The sequence below is a fragment of the Oreochromis aureus genome, linkage group 18, assembly GCF_013358895.1.
Source record: "Oreochromis aureus strain Israel breed Guangdong linkage group 18, ZZ_aureus, whole genome shotgun sequence".
Classification (NCBI taxonomy): Eukaryota; Metazoa; Chordata; class Actinopteri; order Cichliformes; family Cichlidae; genus Oreochromis; species Oreochromis aureus.
The window spans coordinates 27,545,361-27,572,427 of NC_052959.1; the positions used below are offsets into that span (position 1 = coordinate 27,545,361).

The 27,067-nt window shown below is 38.6% G+C and overlaps 1 protein-coding gene across 1 annotated transcript in view; it reads right to left on the reverse strand.

Moving 5' to 3' along the window:
- The window catches only part of LOC116328112 (contactin-associated protein-like 4), a 111,537-nt gene that overhangs the window by 38,723 nt on the left and 45,747 nt on the right, over positions 1–27,067 (reverse strand). The window contains exons 3-10 of the mRNA XM_031749815.2: positions 23,700–23,893; positions 19,212–19,359; positions 17,431–17,637; positions 12,178–12,353; positions 11,894–12,040; positions 8,966–9,233; positions 7,482–7,631; positions 7,018–7,189 (exon numbers count right to left, since the gene is read on the reverse strand). Of these exons, the coding sequence (XP_031605675.2) occupies positions 7,018–7,189; positions 7,482–7,631; positions 8,966–9,233; positions 11,894–12,040; positions 12,178–12,353; positions 17,431–17,637; positions 19,212–19,359; positions 23,700–23,893 (1,462 nt within the window). The remainder of the gene's footprint in view (positions 1–7,017; positions 7,190–7,481; positions 7,632–8,965; positions 9,234–11,893; positions 12,041–12,177; positions 12,354–17,430; positions 17,638–19,211; positions 19,360–23,699; positions 23,894–27,067) is intronic.

Below are 27,067 nucleotides of genomic sequence, written 5' to 3' on the forward strand. Positions count from 1 at the left end.
TACATGTATTCCGTTACTCCCCAACACTGGGTATAAGAAGTATCTCCGAGTATCTCCGGGTCTGAGGCCATGGTTCTCAGCCAGAAAAGGGTGGAGTGCCCACTCTGGGACAGGGATGAGTTGCCCTCATAGAAGAAAGATAATGGGAGCAAGATATTTACAGACAGATTGGTGCTGCATCTCCAGTGATGCCAATGCTGTGCTGGTCTGTTGTGGTGAACAGAAAGCTGAGCATAAAAGCAAAGCTGTCATTTTACCAGTCCATCTATGTCCTTACCCTCACCTCACCTGGTCATGACGTCTGTGTAGTGACTGAAAAAAATAAGACTGTGGAAACTAGAAATCAGCTTTCTGTAAAGGCCTCTCCCTTAGAGATCGGGTGAGAAGTTCAGTCACACATGAGGGACCTGGAGTAAAGCCACTACTCCTCCACATTCAAACGGAGCCAGCTGAGCTGATTCTGGCATCTGGCTAGAATGCCTCCTGGACACCTCCTGGGTGAGGTGCTCCAGGCATGTCCCACTGGGAGGAGGCCCCAGGGTTTACCCAGGACACATGGCAGAGATTATGTCTTCTGGCTGGCCTGAGAACGCTTTGGTGTTCTCCCGGATGAGCTGGAGAGGCTTCTCTGTTCAGGCTGCTGCCCCCATGACCATGTAAGAAAACGATTAATGTATACACAGCAAATCACTCTAATATACAATATTTTCCACAATATTAAAAATAATTAGAGGAGAAGTTTACAGTATAATGATCATTTCATTGCAGTGGTTTCACTATAACTATCATCACTATGATAGTGAAACGCACAAGTGCCCTGAAGAAGCACACGATATTTCTTTTCTTATGTGTTAAGCTGAAATCAGCTGGCAGCTCTGGTTTAAAAAAGGTCTTCAGCTGATGTTGAGCTCTTTATGGGCTTTCGTTCCTTTGTACTATTAATAAAGTCCTTCCTCACACCTTCCTCAAATAGTATTATTAGCCACAGCAAACAGCTTTGCTGCTGGCAGAGCTGTTTGCTTTTGACACCAAAACACACACACATACAATAGCACATACAGTATACAGTAATAACCTGCTCTGAAGTATGACCACCACATTAAAGCCGTGTTGCCGAGTCCATTTTCCACCTGACTTTGCAGTACGCTATATCCCACGAGGCCAAAATTCAATCAGCAGGATTACAGTGAGGGAACATATGGTCGATTATTTTTTCCTGTCTTTATTGGAAAACAGATTTTGTTTATAGTTTTGTTCCAGTGAGCAGTCAGATCTGTGGAAGAACTGTATTCTACTGAACAATGATAATAATAATAACAATAATACAGGAACAGCACAACATTTAATTAAAATCACCCAAGCAGACGCTCCTTATCTGGCAAGGGTGTGTGGTTTGTACAATATTTGTGGGTATGCTTTACATTCAGTTCACTGTATTTGCAGGAGTGTTTGTGCTACTGTGTGTGTGAGCGTGTGTGTGTTTGTTCCTGTTCCCTAGAGGCTTTTATAATTGTTGTAATTGTCTCATTAATTGTACTGCTATTTGGTGTGCCAACAAAACAATAAATGAGTGGTTCTGCCTTCCCTCCTTCCCTCCCTCATCTGTGTCTCCTCCTCCGAGGCCCCAACTCTGAATCTAAACTGTCACTGATGACATAAAGCACATGCTTGCACGTAATTGTATCATCTTTCCATCAATTATTGAAAATGTGTATCATGAGCTGCAAAATAACTCTCGGTTCAGTTCTTTTCAGTTTAACTCAAAGTTGCATTAGCCTTGTAATAGGTAATAAATATTCTGATTCTGGTAGTTCATCTCAGCACTGCAGAATTTATGGCATCTTTTAGCTCATTATTCTTCCTTAATGTTAGTTCATTCTCAGTGTTCTCATCAGCATTGTTTTAATTACAAGCAGCTGATTTGAACCTGTTTTAAACTGAATGGAAATTATCTGTTTTTATTGCTCCCATTCATATTGAACTCAAAGGAAAATTTCAACATATCTTAGGAAATCAAAGGATATCTTATTGTGGTGTACCCACAATATCCTATATAGCATGTGAAACTGGTTGACTTGTAATGTTAACATGCAAATTATTTGCTAATTTCAATTTTGGGGCCATTTGCTTGGAGTCACTGTCAGTGGGAGAAGCTTTCACATCTTCCATTATCCCTGAGATGATGCAAATGACATGTAGTTCATGTAACTCTACATTTTTACCCACACTGCATTAATTGCATCGCTCAAGCAAGGATCAAAAGAACGAAAAGTGGGAAGAAAGCCAGAAACAGAAAAACAACCTATTCTGGACAGAAGAACAATAATGCATTCCATAACCAGTGGCGTTAACAGCATGCTAATTTCAAATTTCAAAATTCAGTTATAGGTACACTACTGGATTTTAGTCTCTAAACAGTTTTATATGTAATATAGTTCACTAAAAAAAAAAAAAAAAAACCTTTAGGAGTGACCTTGATTAAAAAAGAACATTTTCACATGAGGAGTTTCTGTAAAGTAGATATTATCGCTGGGGTGTTGTAATTGAGTGGTTAGATGGATCTAATAATACTGGATGTGCTATCAACAAGCTGTTGGTTATATATTGAACTTGATTGGTCCACTGCCTAAATTAGTTTAAAGCTCAAGAAAAACGATATTGGCAAGGAAAAAAAATGTCACAGCACCTATTTTACATCACTGGTTTCCACCCATCATTTACTCTTAATGACTGTGTGAGAGTGAGTGCTGCTTGGGATTGTTTGTATGACTCCTGAATGGATAAATGTCTCCATCTCTAAAATGCTTCTAAGCAATAACAAAACGCAATAAAAGTATTAAAAATATATCTAAAAACAGTCTTCCACACCATTGTGTTTCTTATTTGACACAACATGACTGGAAGCTTATTATATTTATTGACAACAGCTGCAACCCCGCTAAATGCCCTCAAATTGTTTGCCTTTTATATATTGCATTACTTGCACTAAACTATTATAACTGTTTGCTTTTTCAGCAGATAACACCTGTTGTCAAGTGGTTTAGGTATTGCACTGTTATGAGCACTTCTTCTTGTGGCTCTCGGTCTCATGCCTGGTACAGTATAGGCCATAAACTAAAGTTCCACTTGATAAATGGTCCTGTCACGTTACTGTAATAGAGAGTTTTGCTTGACAAAGCATGTATGAAGTTCAGCGGGGGCTTTTTTCGATTAAATTATAAAGAGATGAAACAAGTGCTCTTATAGCCTCTGGCAAAATGGCAAAATTACAGAATCACCACATGTGGAAGATGTTCATTAAGATTTTTTACTATATAGCAAATAAACTAATCACAGAGCTGATCAGCTATGTATATATGCTGTCATGTATATGTATATATATATACATATATATATATATCCACAGAAAGGCACAGAAAGGGATTGGCAAGAATACCAGAGGCGCAAAACACCAGCTACTGGTAGACAGAACAGTAGCCGAGACTGCAAGACCAGACTGACCAACCTGTGCACTGCCTGGATTGATTACAAGAAGGCCTATGACTCAATGCCCCACAGCTGGATACTGGAATGCCTAGAATTGTACAAGATCAACAGGACCCTAAGAGCCTTCATCAGGAACTCAATGGGGAAGTCCCAAGGTCAAAATGGGAGATGCCCCCAAGGGTGGTGGAGAATGACCGAGCTAAGATCCTGTGGGACTTCCAGATACAGACGGACAAAATGGTGGTGGCTAACCAACCGGACATAGTGGTGGTAGACAAACAGAAGAAGACGGCCGTAGTGATCGATGTAGCGGTTCGAATGACAGCAATATCAGGAAGAAGGAACACGAGAAGCTGGAGAAATACCAAGGGCTCAGAGAAGAGCTCGAGAGGATGTGGAGGGTGAAGGTAACGGTGGTCCCCGTGGTAATCGGAGCACTAGGTGCGGTGACTCCCAAGCTAGGCGAGTGGCTCCAGCAGATCCCGGGAACAACATCGGACATCTCTGTCCAGAAGAGCGCAGTCCTGGGAACAGCTAAGATACTGCGCAGGACCCTCAAGCTCCCAGGCCTCTGGTAGAGGACCCGAGCTTGAAGGATAAACCGCCCGTAGGGGCGCATATGTTTTATATATATATATATATATATATATATATATATATATATATATATATATATATATATATATATATAAGCATACATGTAGGAAAACCTCAGTTTACACATTTGACCACATTTGATGTGTTTTTATACCCATTGTGAGAAAAATGGAATTTGCAGATGGTGTGAAACAAATGTTTCTTATCTAATTCAGGGTCACTGGAGTCTGTCCCAGCTGTCATGGAGATAGCCCCAATACCCAGAGAGAACATATAGACTTTAGGGACCTGGCCATACAGTGGATTCAAACCCAGGACCTTACTGTGAGACAACAGTGCTATCCATTCTACCACTATGCTGCTTTTTACCAATTGCAAACATGAACAGGTCTACAGGAAGTAGACTGAACACATAATCTGGGCTAAAAGCAGTGTGAAAGCAAAACATCACTGTCTATGTTAACAACAAACAAAAGACACTATAGACTGTAAATGCAGTCTCTAAACAGTCTGGTTTGACTTTCTTGACTTAATTGAAATTAAAGTGTTGTTACAACAGGTGGATTTAATGATTAGTACTTACATAGTTTATGCTAGTAATTGTGCATATTTTAATTCAATAATGGAAAACAAGTAATTCTTGTTCTGACTCAGAACAAAAAGTGGTTAGAGTAAAAACAAGTGGGAATGACTGAAAGAATGAACGAGCTTTTTTCATATATTAATCCTTATATAATGTCAGTTCTGATAAGACAAGCATGGTACCCTCATCAAGCTTGGGATTTAAAATGAGAGACCTGAGTGATTAAGGTGCAATAGCCTCGTCGGTTCGAACCCTACTTCTGTGTTTTCTCATTATGAAATGTACTGTGAGGTGCATAGTGCTCATTGGTTTAAATGCTATACTGATATAGATGCTTTTTGGGGGCAGATATAAATCAAATCAACATGCAATCAATTAGGCCTTGTTTATATAGCACTTCTCAGACAAATCAGATGCTATTGAAAGAGCTATTCAAGTGATTAGGACGCCCTCCTACAACAGTCCTGTTTCTGATTCATGTTTTAGATGACATCAGGCTTATAACTGTCCACTTTTCTTCTTAGTGAAGTGAACATATCATGCATTAACAAAACACACACAATTCTTTGTGCAATCTGTCTTGGCATTTATTTAATCTCAGTGTTGCCCAGTTGCTCCTAAATTCCAACCAAACACTGGCCCAGTCCCATCTCCACCTAAAGCCTAATCACTAAGGCCTAATCACTTAATCCTCACAGACTTAACTGACTCAAGAGGCAATTGACATTGGGTGACGTTGGGTGAGTGCTGAGTGTTTGTATGTGTGTGCATGAGGGTGGGAAAGCATGTTTGTGTCTGTGTGTGCCTGTTTGTCTGTGTCTATATGTCAGGTCGGGTCTTAGACTCCACCTCCCTGGGAACTCCCAGGCCCTCCAAAGTGTGGAGGCCTATCTCCCCTCACCACACTCCCTGCCGGTAACTGATGCCCTCAGGGGTTGGTGCATCGGTGGTTCTTGGTGTCCGGGGCTGGGCGCTCAGGTATGCACCAGCTCACTCCCGGTGGCTACTTGGCGGGGCCTGGTGCCTGTCGCTCGGTCAGGCCTCTTCCGGGGCAAGGGGCCCTCGGGCCTCCGGCCTCGGGCCTGCAACTCGGTTCACTCTGGCACAGCTGGCTGCCGGCAGAGCCGGCGGGCACGCCCGGTGCAGCCCCTCTGGCTTCTGCTCCGTGGCTACTGGGTGACCCCTCGTCTGGGGATCTCCTCAGCCCTTCCCAGGAGGGTGGCACGGATGCCCCTCCGGTGGTACTCCTTGGGCTCTCGCACTCTGAGATTTTTTTTTTCTTTGTCTTTGTAAGTGCCCTTTCTCACTGTCCCTTTTCCCTTCTGTTTTTCTTTTCCTTCCTCTCTTTCTTTCTCCCTTTCCTATCCCCCAGTCATGTCTGTCCCATCTGTTACAACTGAAAATAAAGTAAATAATAACAACAAAGTTTGATCAAATGGACCAATACAGCAATGCCATGATGATCCATTTGGCAAAATAAATCCATTTGGTATCCTTGTTGGTCTTCAGACAACAATTCTGACGGCTAAAGAACCAAATGGGACAGGCAAAAAAAAAAAGAAAAAAAAAAGAGGCAATTGACATACGACCTCAAGGGTTCAAATCACACCTCTGGTATAAGTACAAAATCTAATGCAGTTATACTTATATGGTATAGAAAACATAATGCGTTCCTAAGATTTAAATAGGCCAGTGGTACCCATGTTATAGTAATACAGATACATTAAGCCATCCAATTCTTTGAGCTTATCCCAGCTAAATAAACCGCTAATGAAAAGGTTTGAGTCAAACATGCAGTCTTAGTATTTCTTCTTCTAATCATGCAAGTATGTAAGTTCATAAGACCTTGAAGTGGAATTGAGAAGAAGAATGAGTCATGCCGCATTGGTTGTAAAAAAGACATTGTATTATTTTTTTTAAATACATTTTTACCAAACTACTAAAACTTTCCGTGGTTGTTTTTGACCTGATATTCTTGCCAGGAAAGTGGTTATTAAGGCAATACAGTTAAGATTCAATGGACAATGATCTTTGTGGGGTAAAATCAGACAGAATTATTTTGAAATAGAACATTTTGGTCCCTATTCCAACCAGAAAATGTCACTAACGATTTCTTCTCATGTTACAGGTCAGCACTGCAATTGTGGACAGCTTGTAATTTGTACGCCAAAGCTTCATGCTGATTTATTCTATGAATAACTGCTGTACTTGTAATAGACTGCATTCTGACTGAAATCTTTCCAGATGATCATTTTTCACATCTCTAATGAATAACAGAAAAGCACTGCGTCATATTTAAGTGAAAACACACTAATGTGGCTTAACAAACAGCAGAGTTTTTGGAAACTGACCTGTCAATGATTCCACACATGTCAATCTGCAGGTTGCTGTAGTTCCCCAATTGCTTTTCCTGCACCTTAATCAGGTCCATGTTTTGATTGTCCACAGTAAATAAACGCATGCAGCCCTGGAAGACATTAAACGGGTTTCTGCATTTCTGACTGCCATCGTCAACAGGACAACCTGAACAGAAGAGAATCACAGCAGATGGCAAGAGTTAAGAAAATAAAAGCGTACTAAAACAACAAATACAACAGATTTGTAGAGATAAACTGAGATGTGTATTGTATGTGAAAACCCCCCTAAAACATTGATGTATAGTGATGCAGATTGTGACTGTAACTGACTAACTAATGCACTTTGGACAGAGAATTCTATATATTTTTTGGTTTATTACAAAGTTTTTACATTTTATGCTCACTGATGCTTGAGTTGGTATAATTGCATGGAATGACACAGCTGAACTGCGTCTTACCACCGAAGAAGAGGTGACTTTCTATAGTGACAGGAAACGATGGGCTGGCTTGAGAGCTGTCTCTTTCCTCTTTATCCACTGTGATGGTTAGACGTCCTCGTCTGGAATTCAGCTCCACTGAATGCCACTGACCGTCATTCAGAGCAACACCTGGAAAGCAAACATCCATTAACACACACCGCTGAAAATAAAATCTTTCCCGTGTGTCATGGTTGCACATCGAGTCATTAAAACCTGCGACAGATGTTAGGAACACTTTCTTTCCCACGTGAAAGCCAAGCATGGGTAGCAATGACCAAATTAGATATCCTACCATACACTGTCTACTACACACATACACCTAATTTACATATATACCACTTTTCTTCTTGGAAGCAGCTTGTAAATAATTTCTTTTTATAAAACAGAATGTTATAAACTGAATGTTTTCTTGAAGATACCAGCTCATCACTTCACATGTGCCAGAAAGCACAGAGGGGAAGGGCCGTATCTAACACATTGATTGCAGCAAGTGATCTTCCCACTTCCTACATCCTCTGAGTGATCGACCTGTATCAAGTACAGACAGCACTGTGCCAGCCCTGTGGATCTGTATGTTATTAGGAGTTAAGGGAATAAATCAATATCTCATTATCTCCACTGTTTTCCTTACTTGCACTTCTTTGCTCAAGAAGACATCCTAATCATTCTACAATGCCATTTGCTGTTTGTAACATTGCTGAGTGACCAGAGGTTTAAAAATTAGGACAATGCAAAGCATAAATAGTATATCTAAACATTTTAGATATAAAATGTTAAAAATATTTGTCAGAAAAAGATTGGCTTATGTTTCTACATGAACTGAGATGATCTTTTTTCTCCACGTGCCATTAGTAGGTCAGGCTGTTGAAGGATACTTTTGTTTGTCTTAATTGCTTTTCCAAAACCTAAATTAAAACAGCAAACATTTACCATATGTACATCAACACTGACGTCTGATCAATGCGACTCACCTTCTGTTCACATTGTTTCCTTTTTCCCTGTAACTTGTTTTGTGTGACTAGTAATGAACAAGATAAATACAACTAAGTAGTGTCTGGAGACATTCTGCTACACTTGTGTCCTTGTGTTGATCACACTGCACATTTGTCACTGTAACCCTGGAAACTACATACCAACCATACATCGCCCACTGATCACAATTACCTACCTATATTATAGGATATGACAAAAATAAATAAATAAATCAGTGTGAAAAACAATGATTTATTGTGCTAGAACTGGGTAGGGCTTATTATTCTACACGGTATCTGGTCATTTCATATCTTTTTACTGATATGAAGTTTAACTCTAAATACTTGAAATTAGATGGACAGAAGTCATAGCTCACTGCTCTTCAAATAAGTGTGGAAAAATAATGATTCGACATTCATGTGAGCGGTTCCAGTAACTTAACTGTTGATCTGTAGATCTGAAGGTGCATGGGATTTGGCTTTAAGACTGACCTGCACTAAGTTCCAGCAGTGGCCTGCCGCTTTTATGGATCTGTAGTCGGAGTCTGGCCTCATTCAGGTACAACCAGGTCACGCCTCCTTGTTGAGGGAGTTCAAAAGTAACTAGAAGTCCCGCCTTATTCCACGTCCTGAACTGAAAGCCTATAGATACGCCCCCTGATGAAGACACTGTAGTCCCCGGTAACTGAAGGAAGCTCTCGGGCCCGGTGAACGTCACCGCAACAGAAACTGGCTCAGCACAGGAAAAGGTGACATTGCCCTGAGAGGGAAACATGCAGAGTGGAGAGAAAGAGGAGGTGTGACAGAAAAAAAAGATACTATAGAGATAAAACAACATAAAACATGAATATTAATCAGCTACAGAGGGCGTGCTGATCTGACCTCATGTCTCCGTGATCTCATCAGCAAGTCTCCTTAAAGAGGACATTGGTATTACCATAATGATAACAGCAGAGCTTAGGATAAGATTAGAAAAGCAAACTCTAAAATGCCAAAGTCACCTAGTGTGGAGGTAAAAGAGATAAAAAATGGAAATAAAATGAAGAGCGCATACAGCATGGCCAGTACTGCAATATCTGACATCTCTGTTACAGTCCATTGTTTTGAGTAGTGGTAATGACGCGGGGTTCACTGCTAAAGCTGCGCCAGTAATTTATTATAGTCCCGACTCTCTGCTGGGAATTTCAGTCTGCTATCTTTACAATGCTCTGGAAACACAGATGACATCTAAAAGCCCTTTGTGGTGCAGTTAAAGTGATGTACAATTATTCATGTTGGAGTGGGCTTTGCTGCTGCACAACACAAAGTAAAGTTACTTTAAAAACCCTCAAAAGCCTTCAGCATCGGCACACCATTCTTCCTCCACTTAGACTCTTATTTTCTTCTTCTTATTGTCCCCTCAAAGAGCTGTAAGAAGACCCATTTAGTGCCTGTAGCAGATTAGACCACAGCTTTGCAGTTAGTACCTTAGGAGCCGCAGCACCACTCAAATCTTCAGCCATGCGTGTAAATCTTTGAACCTGTTTACCAAGAATTCATGTTTCCTTCTGCTGTTTGGCCCTATACTGTAATGAGAGAGCACATATTACTTCATCATAAGAGCTTCACAGCTCCCAGATGAGCGTGATCCACTCATTGCACATGCAAAAACATCTAAAGGCCATAATTCCCACAATGACGAGGCATAAGTGAGTCTAACCACACACCACTGCTTTGTCTTGGCTTCATTAACCAGCTCAGTAGGTCATTAAGAGCAGCACAAGCATACAGTTCAACCAGCAGAGCTTACAAAGCTTGAAATTTTAAGAATAACCTATATTTACAGTTATGGGAAAAAAGTAACCCCTTTTTAATTCTACAGATTTACATATTATACATAATTGTAAAAATCTGCTAGTCTACTAATCCTTTGTAAGACGCAACACAACCTCAGATGAACAGTGCACTGCATATTGCAACATGTCAGTATTCATTAAACAAAAATTCAAAATGCAGAAATATGCCTTTAAAAGTTCCATAACCATAAATAGCAGCCAGGTCCTAATCAAATTAATTAATTAATTAATCATCATCAAAGGGGACCAAAGGGGAGATGTGTGGCCATAATGCACATTTTGCAAAGACACAACACAGCATATCAGCACAAACACCTCATACCACCTGTTAAGCACGGTGGTGATGATTTGGGCTTGTTGGATCATAAAGTCAACCATGAACTCCGCTTTCTGGTCATGCACCAAGAAAATGAACCTGAGAACATAATGGCCTCAACTTGACTAAAATGCTGTGGTACGACCTTAAGAAAGCTGCGTATAAACCTGTGTTTAATGTTTAGTAAAGTCACAGGGCTTACCTGTCCTGGGAGTCAAAGACTTTCATCATTTTAACAGCAGAAATGAATCTGCTGGACACACTTTTTTGAGGTGTAGTTTGAAAATAAACAGTAAAATGGTATTTGGATGGTCATAATGACAACATAGCAGACACATCACATAACTGACACTTTTCATCTTAGTATCAATGAAATGTGATTATATCAAGATATTAAAAAGATATTAAAAATGTTGTATTTATTTAATCATTTCAGCAGGTTTAAATTATTCATAGTTTAAAGAAAGACAAAATTAGGTCAAGGATAGTTTTTTTTCAGGTGTGCTCTGATTCTTACTTGGCTGGCAGAAGCAACACTAGTGGGCTGAACTTATGTGAAAGCCACAGCTGCTGGGAAGGGAGCTGTGATGCAGGGTCCATAGTGCTATGCGTAGTTCACCTATTAAAGACTCGGACTAACCTCAGCTGGTTATGGTGCACACTGATGCAAATGCTCTTAACAGTAAGTCTTCAGTTTGAAGCCCTGTTGGTTGGTAGAAGTGTTGGATGTAATATCCTTACTTTTATCTTTTATATTTGTCTCTACAGTTGAATAAAGCCATTAAAATGGTCCAAAAAACAGAAACCTGGTGTTCTCCGCATGATGTATAAAAAAAACACTGCAGTGCCTTAAAGGACCATTTAACATACATGCAAATTTTACAGGCCCCAGTCTGCAGTGTGCCTGTGTAAAATCAGTGAAAAACAACAGACTGAAATGTTTTTTGAGGGACAACATTTTTTAAATTTCCTTTTCTTTCATTAAGGTTTTTCTGCAGGTGAGCACCTTTTTTGATTTACTACACTATGCACACTCTACCATGGGCTCTTCAAATTTTTTTATTGTAAAAACCTATTCCTTGTTTTTATGGGGAGAAGCAAACAAGCATGTGTTTTCTGTTTTTTTCCCCCTTTCTAAAATTCCCTTTCTTAAAAACACAGTACAGTTTTCACTGTACCATCTACTGTAATGAAGGAGGAAAAGTCCCCAAAATCATTAAAAAAGTCAGGTTGTGTTTAAATTGTGTTACACAGGTTAAAATTACTTACTGAAATAGTAACTTGTTGTTTTTTGTTTTTAGCTAGTTCTATCAGGTTGTGGCCATTATACTGCAGATTTTCCAGGCAACCATTGAAGTTCTTCTTGGAGGTTACTGGTTTCTGAGAGACTTCACTCTGAACTGCCCCCAAACTCAGCTGTATGAAAACAATGACACACAAATAAACTGATTATTTTAAAAGAAGGAAACATAATATCTGCAACTCATCTTCTGCACTTTTGTTTGCACAAAAGGTAGAAGCTAAATTTAACCCTTTCTGTATTTGAAAAAAACCTGTTCAATGGTCCAGTGGCTGAAGTCTGCAGGGATTTGAACCCTCTCTGTGTGTTTGTCCACAGTGAGGTTGAGGTGAGAGCCACGCCGCTCCACTGCTACATGATGCCAGTGCTGATCATCCAACAGGCTCCCAAGGGAAACAAGGCGCTGGGGTTCAGTGGATGAAGTCCTGCCTGTAAAAGGGGGGCAAGGAAAACAAAACAGCACTTAGCAGGACAAGGATGATTTCTGATTTGACCCTTTTACTCAGGATCCCACTAAGAGGTTCATACAAAGGTCTGTATGAACCTCTTTTCTCAATGACAACTAATGAATATATCTGCATACTAGCGTCTAATGCCAAACTCATAATAATGCCTAATCTGAAAAACTACAGTGGAAACATGGTGAGAAATAAATTAATCATAGAGGAGCACCACCAGGTCTTAATTAGTGGATAGATTTTTGCATCCCCCAAAGAACTGCGAGAGAAACTTTCTGCTGAGAGGAGAAATGTTAGAAAGAGCTGAACACGGTCAGTCATTAAAAATGTATAAGAAACCGTTTAGAGACAGACAATTCCAACTTCAGAGAGAGAAACACAAAGTTTGGAGAATGATGGACAAACGTGTCTTTGAGACAACAGAAAAAAAGAAGACAAGCTCTGATGTTTTGTCTGTCCTGTTAATGCAACTATTGGAATGAGTCTTTTTATTACAGTCTGGACAAATAGAAAGAGACAGCTCAATCAATATAAGAGGAAGGATGGCACGGCTTAAAGACAAATAGGTTCTCTTTATAGGCATTGATTAATGCAGCCCTTATTATGTTGTGAGCAGCAGGAAAGAGAGGAAGAGGACCTTATGATGGAGTGTGACAGATGATTTGATTGAAGCTCGAATAACAAGAAAAAACTGGCATCAATATGAAAGATGAAAGGGTGCACAAAGAGAAAATAAAGGAATATTAATAAATACAGTCTTGCTCTCTTTTCCATTATTTGTTCCATTTTCTTCCCTTTTTGCTGTGACTCCCACCCCACCCTTATCTCCTCTCCCTTTTTTAGCAGTACAGAGCTCATAAGGGGGAACAAAATAAGATTTTTTTTTAAAGCAGCAAAAAGAATGCACAAGTAGATGATGACTACCAGTGCGTTGAATTTTTGAACAAAGTTAGAAAAATCATGCTGCAAAGTTCTATGTTATTCTTAAATGTTATTCTTTGTTAATGAGTCCTTGAGCTCCATTTTTATTTAAATTGTGATGCAGGGGTCATCAGAAATCAATAGGTTACTTCTTGATGGGAGCAAGAATGCACACAGCAAATATTAACAAGGACCAGGTCAGCAGATATAAAAAATTTAAAGGGTAGGGTGATGGAGGCAAAGAACAAAGGTCATTGAGTCTTAAAAAAAAAAAAGTAAACTTCACTATACGCATTATGTTTTATTGTGTGACATACCAACACGAAGCCCAGAAAATCAGGCTGTGGTGATGAATAAGAGCAAGGAAAATCTTTGGATAAATAACTGAAAAAAATGACAATGACTATGGCATATTTTATTAATGACAAAGAGGGTCAGACAGGATGTGTTTACCTGTTTTTCACAGCATTTGCTGAACACTTGCTGCAGACTAAGTCTATATGATGTGTTGTTGACTGTACCTTATTATGCAGGAAGATGTTTTTCTTCAGAAGCAGCTGTCAATGTATTCGACTCAAAACATATTTTGCAAACTTTGGAATACCAAATCGTTATCAGCCTGGTAAGGTATTAGGAAACTCTCACAGGGTTTAAAAGTGAGTCGAGAGGACTTGGCCAGTCATTACAGGGTGCAAATGGTCCATACATATTCTAACGTCATCAGCTGGCAGTATTTTGGAGTTTCTGCGAATCGGTCCTTCTGTGTTAAAGGGGTAAACAAGGATCCAAACATGTTAAAAAGATGTCTTACATGTACTGGAGCTTAAAAAAAAAGAACAATCACCATGTTTGTTTTCCTAAACTGACAAAAGTAAGAGACAAAGACTGAACTAAGTTGAGTCAAAGCCACACCTTTATATGCTATTTACAGGTTTATAGTAGATAAATATAAAGCAGCAGTAATAATAAATCATGAACAGCAGTCACAAATGTTAAAATAATCTTCCAAATGCCTGTAAACTGACTCCTAGACTGAATTTATAATTAGAGGCTGATAATATCTCGGTATATGGGTGTGCTATTTATAAATGAAAATTAAAACTGTGAAGAAGAGACAAGGGAAACACCCTTCAACCTTGTTATGAGTGTTGCAGTTGCATAGTTGGTCTGCCAGAGAGTACTTTTAATTTGGCAAACATGTTTGGACTGTCACAAACACAACAACAAGCTGATCTGAGTCAAGTGGGACAGAATCTGGAGAAATCTGTTTCTTTAGTATTTTTTTTAAGTAAATATGGCCTAATATCTAGAATAATAGTAGTATTTTGATGAAATGTTCTGTATGCAAGGTTAAAAACAGACTTTTTCATTGATTCATTTTTATATCATGAAATATGCAGAAAAAAATAGTATGGGGTGAAGGATCTATTGCTTTATTACGTATTCAGGCTGTGTATCATGTTTTTAAAAAATAACTAAGTAATAAAGTAAACAATTACTTTTGAAAATAAGTAATCAGTAAAGTAACAGGATTACTTTCTTGGAGAAGTAATCAGTAATTATTAACTAATTACTATTTTCAAGTAACTTGACCAACACTGGTTATGACACAAATTTCCCTTCTGTTTTCCAGAACAGAGTTGATGTTTCCTGTGTCGGCTGTTACTTAGTTTTGCCTCATAAAGTAAAACTGCCTCTGCTCCAGGAGGGGGTCAGACCTGGATGTGTTAGTCATAGTATACTAAAGCAGACCGTGTGTGAGCTCAGGGTCAATGCACACAGCAGATGAACCAAATTACACAATATGTAACCCAAAAAGCATATGGAGGGCTAAACTGGGCAAGGACGAGGAAGAAAAACAGAAAAATGATGGGAGAGACAGAAATAATGAGACAGAAAGATGAAGGGCACTCAACCAAAAAAAACAAAAACATTATATATTGTATACACAGTATTGTTGTGAGGGAAAAAACAGAATATATGAGACGCAAAGATAACAGTTTTTAGAGGCAGATAGCCTCTTGTGATGTCGGAAATGTAAGGAGGAGATCTGGGGAGATAAACAGTAATCAAAATAGGAAACAGAAAATATTTGGAAACTGGCAGAAGCAGAAAAAAGAAAGAATAAAGACAAGAAACCCTGCTTAGTGTTTCTAGAACACTTTACTGTCATTTTAGCTTTGATTTTCATTCAGCTCTAGTCTCTCTTTATGATAAAAGTATTTTTTTTTCTTTTTGAAAAGGACAGTTGCTGATATAGCTTCTGAAGGTACAGTCAAGCTGCTGTTTGAGCATGTTTAACATGGCATGAAAAATCTTATTTTCACCATGAACGCCCACATACATCTGCGATTACTCACAATTAATGGTTGATTACAGTCTATGAAGTCCCACTTAGGTGTTCGATACATTTTGGAGTCTGTGATTAGAGATGAGAGATCTTTGTGCTGCCTCTAAATTCCAGCGTACAGACTTGAACCTGAACTCCCATAACAATTTACTGCGCTCCTTACTGGGAGAAACTCCCACTCATGACGCAGTGGAACCCGTTTCACCTGAATCCACAGCTCTTCTCAGAATACAGCCATAACACCTATGACAGTGTAGTCACCTCATAGTCCAATATCACAGCCAAGTATGCTGATAACACAGTGGTAGTGGGCCTGATCTCAAATAATGATGAGTCTGCCTAATGGGATGAGATCAACCACCTGCCTTTCTGGTGTAAGAAAAACAATCTTGAGCTGAAATACCAGGAAACAGGAGAAACGCTTCCATCCACTCAGCATAAATGGAGCCCAGGTGGAGGGGCTGGATAACGTTATACCTTGGTGTTCTCCCAGGACCTGCCACGGTCCTGCCACATTAACACTCTGCTGAGGAAAGCCCATCACACCTCTGCTTTACCACCTTAGATGATTAAAGGACTCCAAACATCCACCAGGGCAGCACGGTGGTGCAGTGGTTAAAACTCTTGCCTCACAGCAAGTTTGAATCCACCTGGCTGGGGTCTCTCTGTGTTTGTATGGTTTCTTTCTGAGTACTCTTGTTGTTTTTTATGTCATAGTCCAAAGACATGCACTTAGTAGGGTTAGGTGAATTGATGATTCTAAATTGCCCATAGGTGAGAGTGAGAATGGTTGTCCTATCACTGTGGATTACACTTGTGTATGCAAGAAATTTGAGTACAAGGTTTTGAAATTAATGTTAGCTTTTAATTTAATTGGCTGCAACTTTATTTCTTTTGTCTGTTAAAAAAAAGCACTGACATATTTAAGGATAAGCTCATGGACACAGAGGTGTATTTAGCTGCTAATGGAAAAGGGAAAGATGTTCAGAGCTTCGTGAAATGGAGCAAGAGACAGAAGACTGATAGATGGATAACGTACTTCAGCAACCAGATGGGCTTCCCGATGAGAGATGTGCCATATGGTGATGATTCAGCATGGCAGCCAGACAAACTCTGGTTTAACCCCATTTACACACACACACACACACACACACACACGCACACACCTGCCGTGCATCAACTCTCGCAGAGTCCAGCCCTAACACATGCTATGCTGAACGGGAGCCATCCATCATGGCTGTAACTAGACAGAGATGCAAAAGCAGAATTTGGAGCCAAGATTTAAACCAATCAGGTGCCAGCATACATGCCATCAATCTGATCCACTGAAAGCCAATCTTAGTAATTTTAGAGGTTTTTATATTATCCTTGACCTTTAAACAGATGTTCTGCACTAACACAAACAAGTGACTTAAAAATACAAAAATACTTTCTTATCTTATTTAATCATTTTTTAGAGAAAACAAGGACAATAAGCTCTCAGATTGGAACATTTTTAAAATTTAAAGAAATTTAAAAGTGAGACATAACAATATAAACTTTTCATATAATTAAAGGTATTCTTGGTTTTGATACTTCCAATTCAGTTATATTTATGTAGATCTGGTTAACAACTCATCTCAATGTGCTTCTTATTTTAAAGACTTTACAGTATTATTTTCTTTCAACTTTTCAGCTGATGAATATAGTATTCATACTGAAATCTCAGCCATACCCAAGTATATTATTAACAGATGTAAATAGTTTTTGATATCAGTTAATAGATCCGTGTGTTTACCTTGTCTCAGCAGCAGCAGTAGCTTTCCTCTCTCTAACTCCAGACCGAGGCTGAGTCCTTCCTGTCCCTCTGCCTGCAGCAGTGTCCCAGAATTCCTCAGGGCTTTAAACTTCAGAGTGACAACATCTCTGGATGTCCGCTTAAGCCCAGAAGTCAACCAGTACAACAGACCGCTGCTGCCACCATCAAAGCTAACCACATCAGAGGCTGAAAATGAAAGAAAACATCAGTAGAGAACTCAGGACTTTATGTTCAGGAGTCATTATGTTACGCTGTGCTGTAAAGGAAGGGAGCAATCAAATCGCGACATAATCTCAACTATAATCATGCACCTGATTGACTAGCTCAAACTGTGATTGTTCTTTCACTGTTAAGGGATATAGCCCTCACATTTTACTAGCCAACAAGAAATGATGTGTTTTAAATGTATGCATTACACAGTCTTACGAGGGTAACACAAAAATGCAAGTGTATCTCTGCTTGCTGACATGTAAAAAAGGCTGAATGCAACTACTTTGTAACAAGATAACTTACAAGAAAATTTGCCACCTTGTATTTTTTCAAAAACAGATGTATAAAACAGCCTTTTCCCCAAAAGGTTTGTATACTCCTCTCATTTAACTGTCAACATGACTAAAGTAGTTAAGCTGTGAAAGCAGAAGTGACATGTGGTAATTTTTATTTTCAATGCAAACAGCGGATAGATGCTGAGATACTTGATGTTTATTCAGAGGGGAAAAAATTACATAAAAATCTGTGTTTTGAAAAGTGAAGCTGCAAAAGTTACACGCATGGCTGAAAACTAAGTTTTGTGATGTGGGCTTGCTTTCACTTTAATTAATTCAGTTAATCTGTGAAATCTGCAAAACGAAAAAGTAAAGCCAACTAAATTGTTATTACAGTATGTTTTCTGGCTTACGTGAGGAAAGCGTGAAACGGATGGTTGTCGAGGTTGATTACAGAGGTGAAAATTAAAAACGTGAGCGAGGGAAACAATAGCTGGCAGGCTTTAGGCGTCATGGTGTATTAAAAAACACACACACACACAACAAAATGTTACAGTATCAAGAAGGGTGATAATTGATGTGCTAACATCTTGGTTGTAAAAACAATAAAAACCAAAAACACGACGCGACATAATGAAGTGTGAAACTTGGGAGACAAGAAAAGTTGAAGTATTCAGAGGATGCAGAACAACACATACTTAAAGTAATGGTGAAAAAAACTTTCTCGAAGCCAAATATATATTTTCTTCTGTAAACACAGAATTTTTTTTATTCAAGATACATTATTAAAAATGCCACAATATTTATTTTTAATTAGAGGCTAGAAAAAACTTTGCATTTCATTTCTTTTGAAATCCTTCTCTTCAGCCTTTTCAGTCATTCCACTAATTTATCTTTGTTACTTTTACTTAAGTTTCTTTTAATAACTGTGATAAATTTATAGCCCTTGGATAGATTTTTACACACAGTGAATAAATAGCTTAGAATATATCAATAATCTAATAATGCTAAGTGGCTCTGCTAGTGTTTTATAAATGATCCCTATTCTTACAATTCTAATTACATCAGTTTTATATTTCTGTTTTGTAAACTTTCTCTTTTCACTTTGGACCTGTGTAGTTTTGTTACGTCGTCTTAGAAAGATTCAATTCTTCAATACTATTAAGAAAGAAAGTATTAAAAAGAATGAATAAAGTTATTTGATCTGAATATGATTTGATCTCTGTACAAATCTGTAAAGATTTTCATTTGTCTAGTAAAGAAGATGAGACGCACTGTAAGGACATCCATAGGTCTCCAGCCGGAGTCCAATCCGACCGTTTGGATTCCAGTCCAGAGGAATGAGACGGATAAAGCGGGCAATCGCTGGCTGCTGCAGCTTGTAGTGGACCACACTGTCTGCGTTACTGTTACCTGGAAAAGACTAAAATCACAGACAAAAGATCGTGTGCTGCACTATCCTTACATGAAAAAGCTGTAATTTACTTTTCAGCATATAGATTGATTGGTCTCTGTGGTTTCTGCTTACATCCCCTTCAGTTTTGCTCATCCCTTTTGTTCATTTTCACGGCAGATTTTTGTAGCATTAACTATTAACTTTCTGCACATATATATATACATATATATATTTATACATATGCATATAACTCAACTCCTAACTCTGAGTTACGTCTTTTATTGCATAGTTTTGGCTTTGCTTTTCCGTGCTCTAATGAAAGTTAGTTTTTGGAATTCTAGACTGCTTCTTTGCTGCTTGGTTGGCCACAGGGACTCTCTTCTCTCTTCCTGTGTATCAGTCTGCTGTGTAAACACTCTTACAATGGTTTGGATTTTGAATTGCTTTGTGCGATTGCGAGTCAGCTCCCACTTTTACTTTGTTATATAGACCACTAGGTGACTACTTTTACTGTTTTAAATCTGTTATGCAACATTTGCAGTGCATCTCTGGGTATATCTGCATCCATCATCACCAAAGAGCATTAGCATATAATAATACAGGTGTGCAAATACAGTGAATATCAATCATTTTAACAAGACTAAGTCTACAGTCTCCTCTGCTGACACAATTATGACCATGAGCAAAAGGCTAACATCAGCATGCTAACATGCTTACAGTGACAAATGACATAATATCCATCATAATGACAAAACTTCTAGGTGCAACAGATGCACTGAACAAACTAAGATTCACACTAAGTATTTCTTTAAGATATGTTTTTGGCCTTAAGTTTTAATAGGTATAGTTAGAAATCAAGACACAAATCAGCCACACAGTATGAATCCTAACCTCCAGTCCACCTGACAGCTCAGGCAAGATAAAATTTGGTGGAATTTAGGGCGAATTTAAATCCAGGGTCTCTTCCCTGTAACATGTCTCCCGTTAATTTCAGAGCATTTCACAGAGTATAAAGGTTATAAAGCTGGGCTGTATGTAACTAAAAGACACACCCCATTAAGCATCGGGTATCTGATTTAAGTACAAAAATGCATAGTGTCGAAGAGATCCTTACAACTGCAGTGAAAATATAAGCTGTAAAAACTGTAGCTGTTTTGTGTTTTTTAGTACCAAGACCCAAAAAATATTTCTGGAACTTACATCTGAGTCTGAGACCTTGCATCTTCTTTGTGCAATGATGACACTTGTCTCATCAAAATTTCCATGATAGTTCATCACTTCCATAACCACAACTGTCTGTACAAAATTTCATTTCAATCACTCAAATGATGATTGGATTTTTCACACAAAACTGAGGAAATGAACGAATAGAAAAAAAGTTAATGGTATTTTGCTCTGATGTTGCTTTGGATTAACAATAAACAGCCTGCCTTTAAAAATGTGAGCAGAAAATTGTTTCCTTCTTACTCCGGGCTGGGTGACAAATGGCTTGCTTTGGTTTATTTTATTTATTTATTTATTTTTACAGCCACTCCATCTGGCAATCTATCATAATTACATGCATCCTGTGAAGTTGACATGCAGGTTAACTGGCTCTCGCACTGCTAAAAAAAAAAAGCTTATACACATAATTAACTCATTAACTTAGGAGAGTTGGATCTGCTTATATGGTGAAAAGAAGAATGATGTGTAACTTTAATAATGTATATAACTGTATGTTTGTGCCTGGATACTGCTCATGTTTTTAAAATAAAAGCTTCACCTGTTGTTTCCGCTAAAAGGAACAAATTGGCTGCAGTGCTGCACACACAAACACACACAGTGATACGTATTATAGTATATTAAAATTAGCGGCATATGTGAACTGACAGTACTGTACAGTGGACCATAGGAGCTGTGTATGCTTGGGTTATGAGGAAGCCTTATTTTTAGACCAAGCAGCTGAACACAGTTTTTCATCTCAGCTGATGAACCAGAAGAGCATTCAGCCCAGCACAGCCCAGACTTTGTGGCTAGAGCAGCATCTCATTTACTTTGACAGTCAGAGAAGAGAAAGCCCTGGAAGAGTCCTTGAACACAAACACTCAGTTTTCTGTCTTGCATTGTTGACTTCACTTGACATGGACAGGGATCTTAGGCAACTGTAAATATCTGTTAGGTGTACAATTTTATGTTATTATTATTATTATTATTATTTTTATTATTATTAATTTATATGAATGGGCATCCTATCATTTACTCAAGACAGCTGAAAACTCTTAATTCATATAATTTTATTTATACAAAAGAGCCAAGACAAGCAGGTAAAATACAGACGACTGTGACAAGTCGTCTGTATTTTACCTGTTGGGATGAGAGCGGGTTGGAATGAATCTATAAATGTGTTTTACCTGTGAAATGAAAATAATAAACCTAACAAAGCTTTATGTACGTTAAATCTGTTCACTTTCAGATCCTGAATCAGTTTGGAAAACACTATGTGATGGCCACAACACGAAGCCATTTTATTGTTGAATTATCAGTAATACTTTGATGTGTTTGTGTTGGAATGGACAGCTGGATCCTGTGCTCTAAGCATCTCGTACCGCCGCGAGCGGGTTTATATTGGAGTCACCCAGAACGTTTCAAACAGACGAGGAAGGGTACCTTTTGCGTTACTATGAGACGCCTAGGGGTGTGGCAATGATACGCGTTGGGAATGATAATGGGCTGTTTAGTTCTCATTTCGGTCCGAGTCTAATTTCTTCTCTTTGTCTTCTGGGTTTTCTTCTGCTTTTTTTCCTTGTCTCTCTTTTTGAGTACCCACTGTCTTACTTTGTAGAGTTACTTGCCCTGCTTACCCCATGTGCCTCCGGGAACAATGATACAATTTTATTATCTTCTCCTTAGTTTCCCTTTCTCATGGGAAGAAAAATACAACCCTGCCAAAAAAAGCAGCACCAAAAAGTGGTGCGGTTGATCCGGCAGCTTTGTCATCAACTTTTTCCTCTGACAAGCTCTCTAAGCCTGGCTGACTAATTCACAAAAGTTTAGAAACACTTTGAAATGTGGCTGGGATTGTGCAGAGTTTATGTAGAGCATCAGATCAACATGTTTTTAAGCTGTGAAGAGCTGTCCTCTGCTCTCTCTCACAGAAGATCCTCAGCGCCGAGATTAACTGGATTCTTTTCACAGGAGGAAATTGCCACGGCGCGACTCGAAAGCTTCTCTCTGCAGCACTGTAACAAATGCGGCTTCACCCTGGATAAATGGTTATGCTCACAGTGGGGCAGTATACCATGTTTTGCATGTTTACTAGACGACTGGATTCGACATTAAAGCCACTGGAGACATATTTACAATGGGCTCACTGTTCTTACAGGAGTTTTTCCTGTGTTTTTACAGATCACAAAAAACGAAAACTACTGAGTATCCCTCTGATACTGACCCATATTTTCATAGTGGGCCAAGTGAAAGTCTGACAAGGCACTTGCAAAGGGAAAACATCGAAGCGATGTGCTATGAGGGAATGCCTCACTGCTTCTTCAGTCCTAAAGAAGCAACTGACTCGTTGACAGTCTAGATTTAAACTAACATACAATGTCTGATTTATGTAGCATTACCATTCCTATAGCTTGAATTTATTTATCCCAAAGACTGCAGCATTTTATTTGATGTTCAAAGCAGTCAGGGAAGAGACGCTCAATGTGTGCAAGTATCATAAAAATGTAATTTCTATTCAGAAATTGAATACAGAAAACAATTCATAGTTGTTAAGTTATTAAAAAAATTATTAAAACTATTATAACATCCTTTGAAGTTTTTAAAGTCACCCTCTTGTCCATGCTGTACATTAAGTGAAAGGACAGGTGAGACTGAATATGTGCATATGTAAAGACATCCTTGAATTGAATTTAAAACAAAGTTGTAGTTTTCTTCAGTTTAGCATTCAGAAGGCCTTTAGATTAAATTGCACAGCCTCGGTCTCCTTGTCTCACTTGTGTCCGTCAACAGCAGCTTAAGTGTTTTGGCAACAGGTCCGCATAGTCAGCAGAGCCCTTTCATTGGTTCATCCATTATTAATGAAGAGTCAAAGGGCTTCTGATGACTGTGATTATCTCTGTAGGACTGACTGATTCATGCAAATCAGCTCTACGAAACACCAAATCATCTGTAAATATGACTGTAGCGGTCCAGGAAAATTAGCTGCAATCAATATGATTATTTTTTCAGCGTAATAACGCTTGTACATTACTACTTGTGTAGTTTTAAAGGTATTTTTGTCATATAAGCTTTTGTTATACCTGTTTAAATTTTAAAAATCATTATAAAACATTTCTATAGTCTTCAGTTTGTTGTTTGGGACTATTATTGCTCTGTAGACTCACCCCAATACTGTCCTCCTGTCTGTACTGCCTCCAGTTGTGCCCCGTGTCACTGAACATCAGCAGGTAAGACGTTAGCCAATCAGAGCTGCCATAACGGCCCTGTGTGGCGACAGCTGTGATCTTGGTGCGCTCACCCAAGTCAACCTCGAGCCACTGATATCGGTCTGAAACAAGAGGTGACCAACCTCCAGCTCCTGCAGAGACACAAAAATGATAAAAACAAAAGATTGAAAGAAATTTATTACATTTCAACCTTTGAGGTGTAGAAAGTAATAAACTGTCGTCTGTGTGTGTGTGTGTGTGTGTGTGTGTGTGTGTGTGTGTGTGTGTGTGTGTGTGTGTGTGTGTGTGTGTGTGTGTGTGTGTGTGTGTGTGTGTGTGTGTGTGTGTGTATATACATCTGTGATTGTGTGTCAGTGTGTGAGAACATGACAGATTAAAGAATAGCTTGACCTTTAAGTCGTGTTTAGTTGTTCCAGACACACAAATGCATTGTAAAAATACTGTCAGCAGTTTAAAACTAATTTCTGTCCAAACGGCGAACACACTGTTTCTAAGTTTTTCTTAACTTATTTTACTCAAACAGATAACTTGTTATTCTCAGTGCAGAAAACTTCATTTAAATGGGCCAAGGACCTCAGACTGCTGCTCTTTTATTACAGAGAATGTTTCCTAATAGCCATTTTAAACTCAATACATGTTGGAATTTCATCACAAGTCTCTTTTGTCTTCATAAATCAAAAGAAGAGTAAAAACAAAGCCTAAACAATTTTAGATTTTCAGAGTTACAAACTTTCACTTTCAGACTTTAAAGTTTTTCATTTGTGTCTCTCGTTTGTCCTTGGTTGAGTTGTTTTGCAGATATTCTTACCTTCACACTTACTTTCTAACCGTGCACACACATGCAAGTACACCATAAATCACGACTCCCCATTTCTAATATTATACGATAACAGATGGAGTGCAATGTGGTACTTTCATGTTATACACACAGATATGCATATACCGGATATTAAATCTGAATAGATATAGAATGTTATGTTATAAAACCCCATTAAACATAATTACGGTTAGGTTACTTTATTGTCACCCGTAGGAGGAAATTGTGATTGTGTCGTCTTGAACTGAAAAACTTGCTGCTTCAAACTAAACCAAAAATTAAAAAAACAAACAAAGAAACGTTTTAATGAACACAAACCTGCAGGAGCTATGTTAGAAGCTTATATTAACATTTGCAAATATGAATGTAACACTAATTAATACTTCTCATACCTTTACACATGCAGCTGCTCTCATTGTTCCACCCTGACTTAATAAGAAAGGCATTAAGATTTGGGCAATAAACAATTCACAAAAAGCATTATGCAAATAACATAGTGAACCAGCTAAAATGCCGGCATCCAAATCTACTTAAATAATTTAAGCTGATTACCTAATAATAACATTAGCCGGCTACTCAACAACCATCCTTGAATTTCTATAAGTCGTTATGCATGTAAACAAAATATAATGATAGCATTAAAAAAAAAAAAAAAAAAACTATTCCATGATTTCCTAATGAAGGTGTTTATCTTTAAATATTGTGATATTTATTTTGTTTAGGTATTAAATTGGGTATCAATAATCTGTCTAATTATGGTACTATTACCAGTAATTATTATCATTATTATTACAAAATTTTGTGACTGTTACGTCCCCACGAAGGAGGTCTAGGGGTGTGAGTGTGGGGACCGGTAAAAAATGGGTCCAGAACGGAATGAAAAGGAAACCAGACAGAGGTGTTCAGTACATAATATGTACATAGAGACCGAGGGGTGGGAGGGGCAAGAGAGGAGGAGGCGGAGAGCGAACACCACACCCACACAAGGGCAATTTCAAGAGGAGGCCCTGCTAGGGCCGTAACAGTGACATTATCACTAAAGTTAATGCAGTTCATCTTGAGGGGCATGTGCATGTCTGAACAGAATCCAGTGGTAACCCATGCAGCAGTTGGTGAGATATTTTGTCTGAATCAAATCAATCAAATCCAACAGGCTTATCATCCATTGCACTACTCTTTGTGTAGCACTGTCTTTAAATGCCTTCTCGACAGCTGCACACGCAATAGGGGGTACAATCCAAGCCTCAAAATGTCTTGCGTCTTTTTTAACCTCACTGCTACGATATTTTGCTCCTTACAAACAACCACACATTGCTGTGAAGTCTCTATTATCATTTCTCAGAAAAAGAGTCATCAATAAGAGGATGCAGCTCTATGCACTGATGAGTTGCTAGACCATTTGTATCCTGTCCCCAAATATTGCAGTGCTAAGAAGCTGTGGTGTGATCTATTGATTAGTTTTTAAGTTTGCCTGCAAGACTGCATCCGTTGCTATATAAAATATCATCAATAAAGGGTTGTGGTGCCAAGCATTGATTAGTTTTACAGCAGCTGTGCAGGTTCCTTTTCCGTATTACACATCACCAATAAAGAGCGGTGTGGTAGCATATCGATTACATGTTTTCTAGATCAATAGGTTGAAAAAGGAAAAGCAAACCAAACGAAAAGTTGAGCTTTGGAAAAGTTATTTTATTCAAACATTATATTATATATATTTAGTTTTGTTGTTCATTTTGATAGCAGCAGTGTGTCTCATTCCAAAACACTGTTACTGTAAGTGGTGGTGTAAGCTATTGATTGGCAATACACCAGCTTATTGTAATTAAATGTATCTGTGTTTTCTGATGCAGCGACAACAGTTAGAAGAGAAAGAAGAAGCCAGAATCTGTGTTTGTGTGGTTGTGTGTGAGTGTGCAAAAGTGCTGTGTCAGGTCAAAGAGACGCCTCAGAGCTCAAACACCAGATGGTCAATTCTGAAAGTGGGGAGTGCTGACCAGAGCCCCACTGAGCACACACACACACGCAATTTTCATCACTTCAGAGGTCTTTGCCATGATGTACATTTATTTCCTATGGAATTATTCTATCACTAATCATAGTTACTATAAACAGCATCTCACTTTAAATCTAATTATTTGATTATGTGGACTTAATTTTTGCACCCAAGCAGAAAAGGATCCACACAATATGAGCAGGTAAACAGGTGTCCCACATGACAAGACACTTTAAATGTACACAACCACTAATACAATAAAGAAAATTTGGGAGGAAATACTGCACAGATAAAACTTTGGGGTGAATGAGCTTTAATGAGCATTAAAAGAGCAAAGAGAGTAAATGCCGGTTGTCCTCGTGTTACCAAGGTGTTGTCTGTTCTGCCAGTATTTTAAAGCAAAGCTGCAAACACTCCCCAGGGGACGGTGCTGGATTATTTGATGGTGTAGAGGTAGTAATCACAGTTGGATGCCATGTGTAACTCTAAACACCA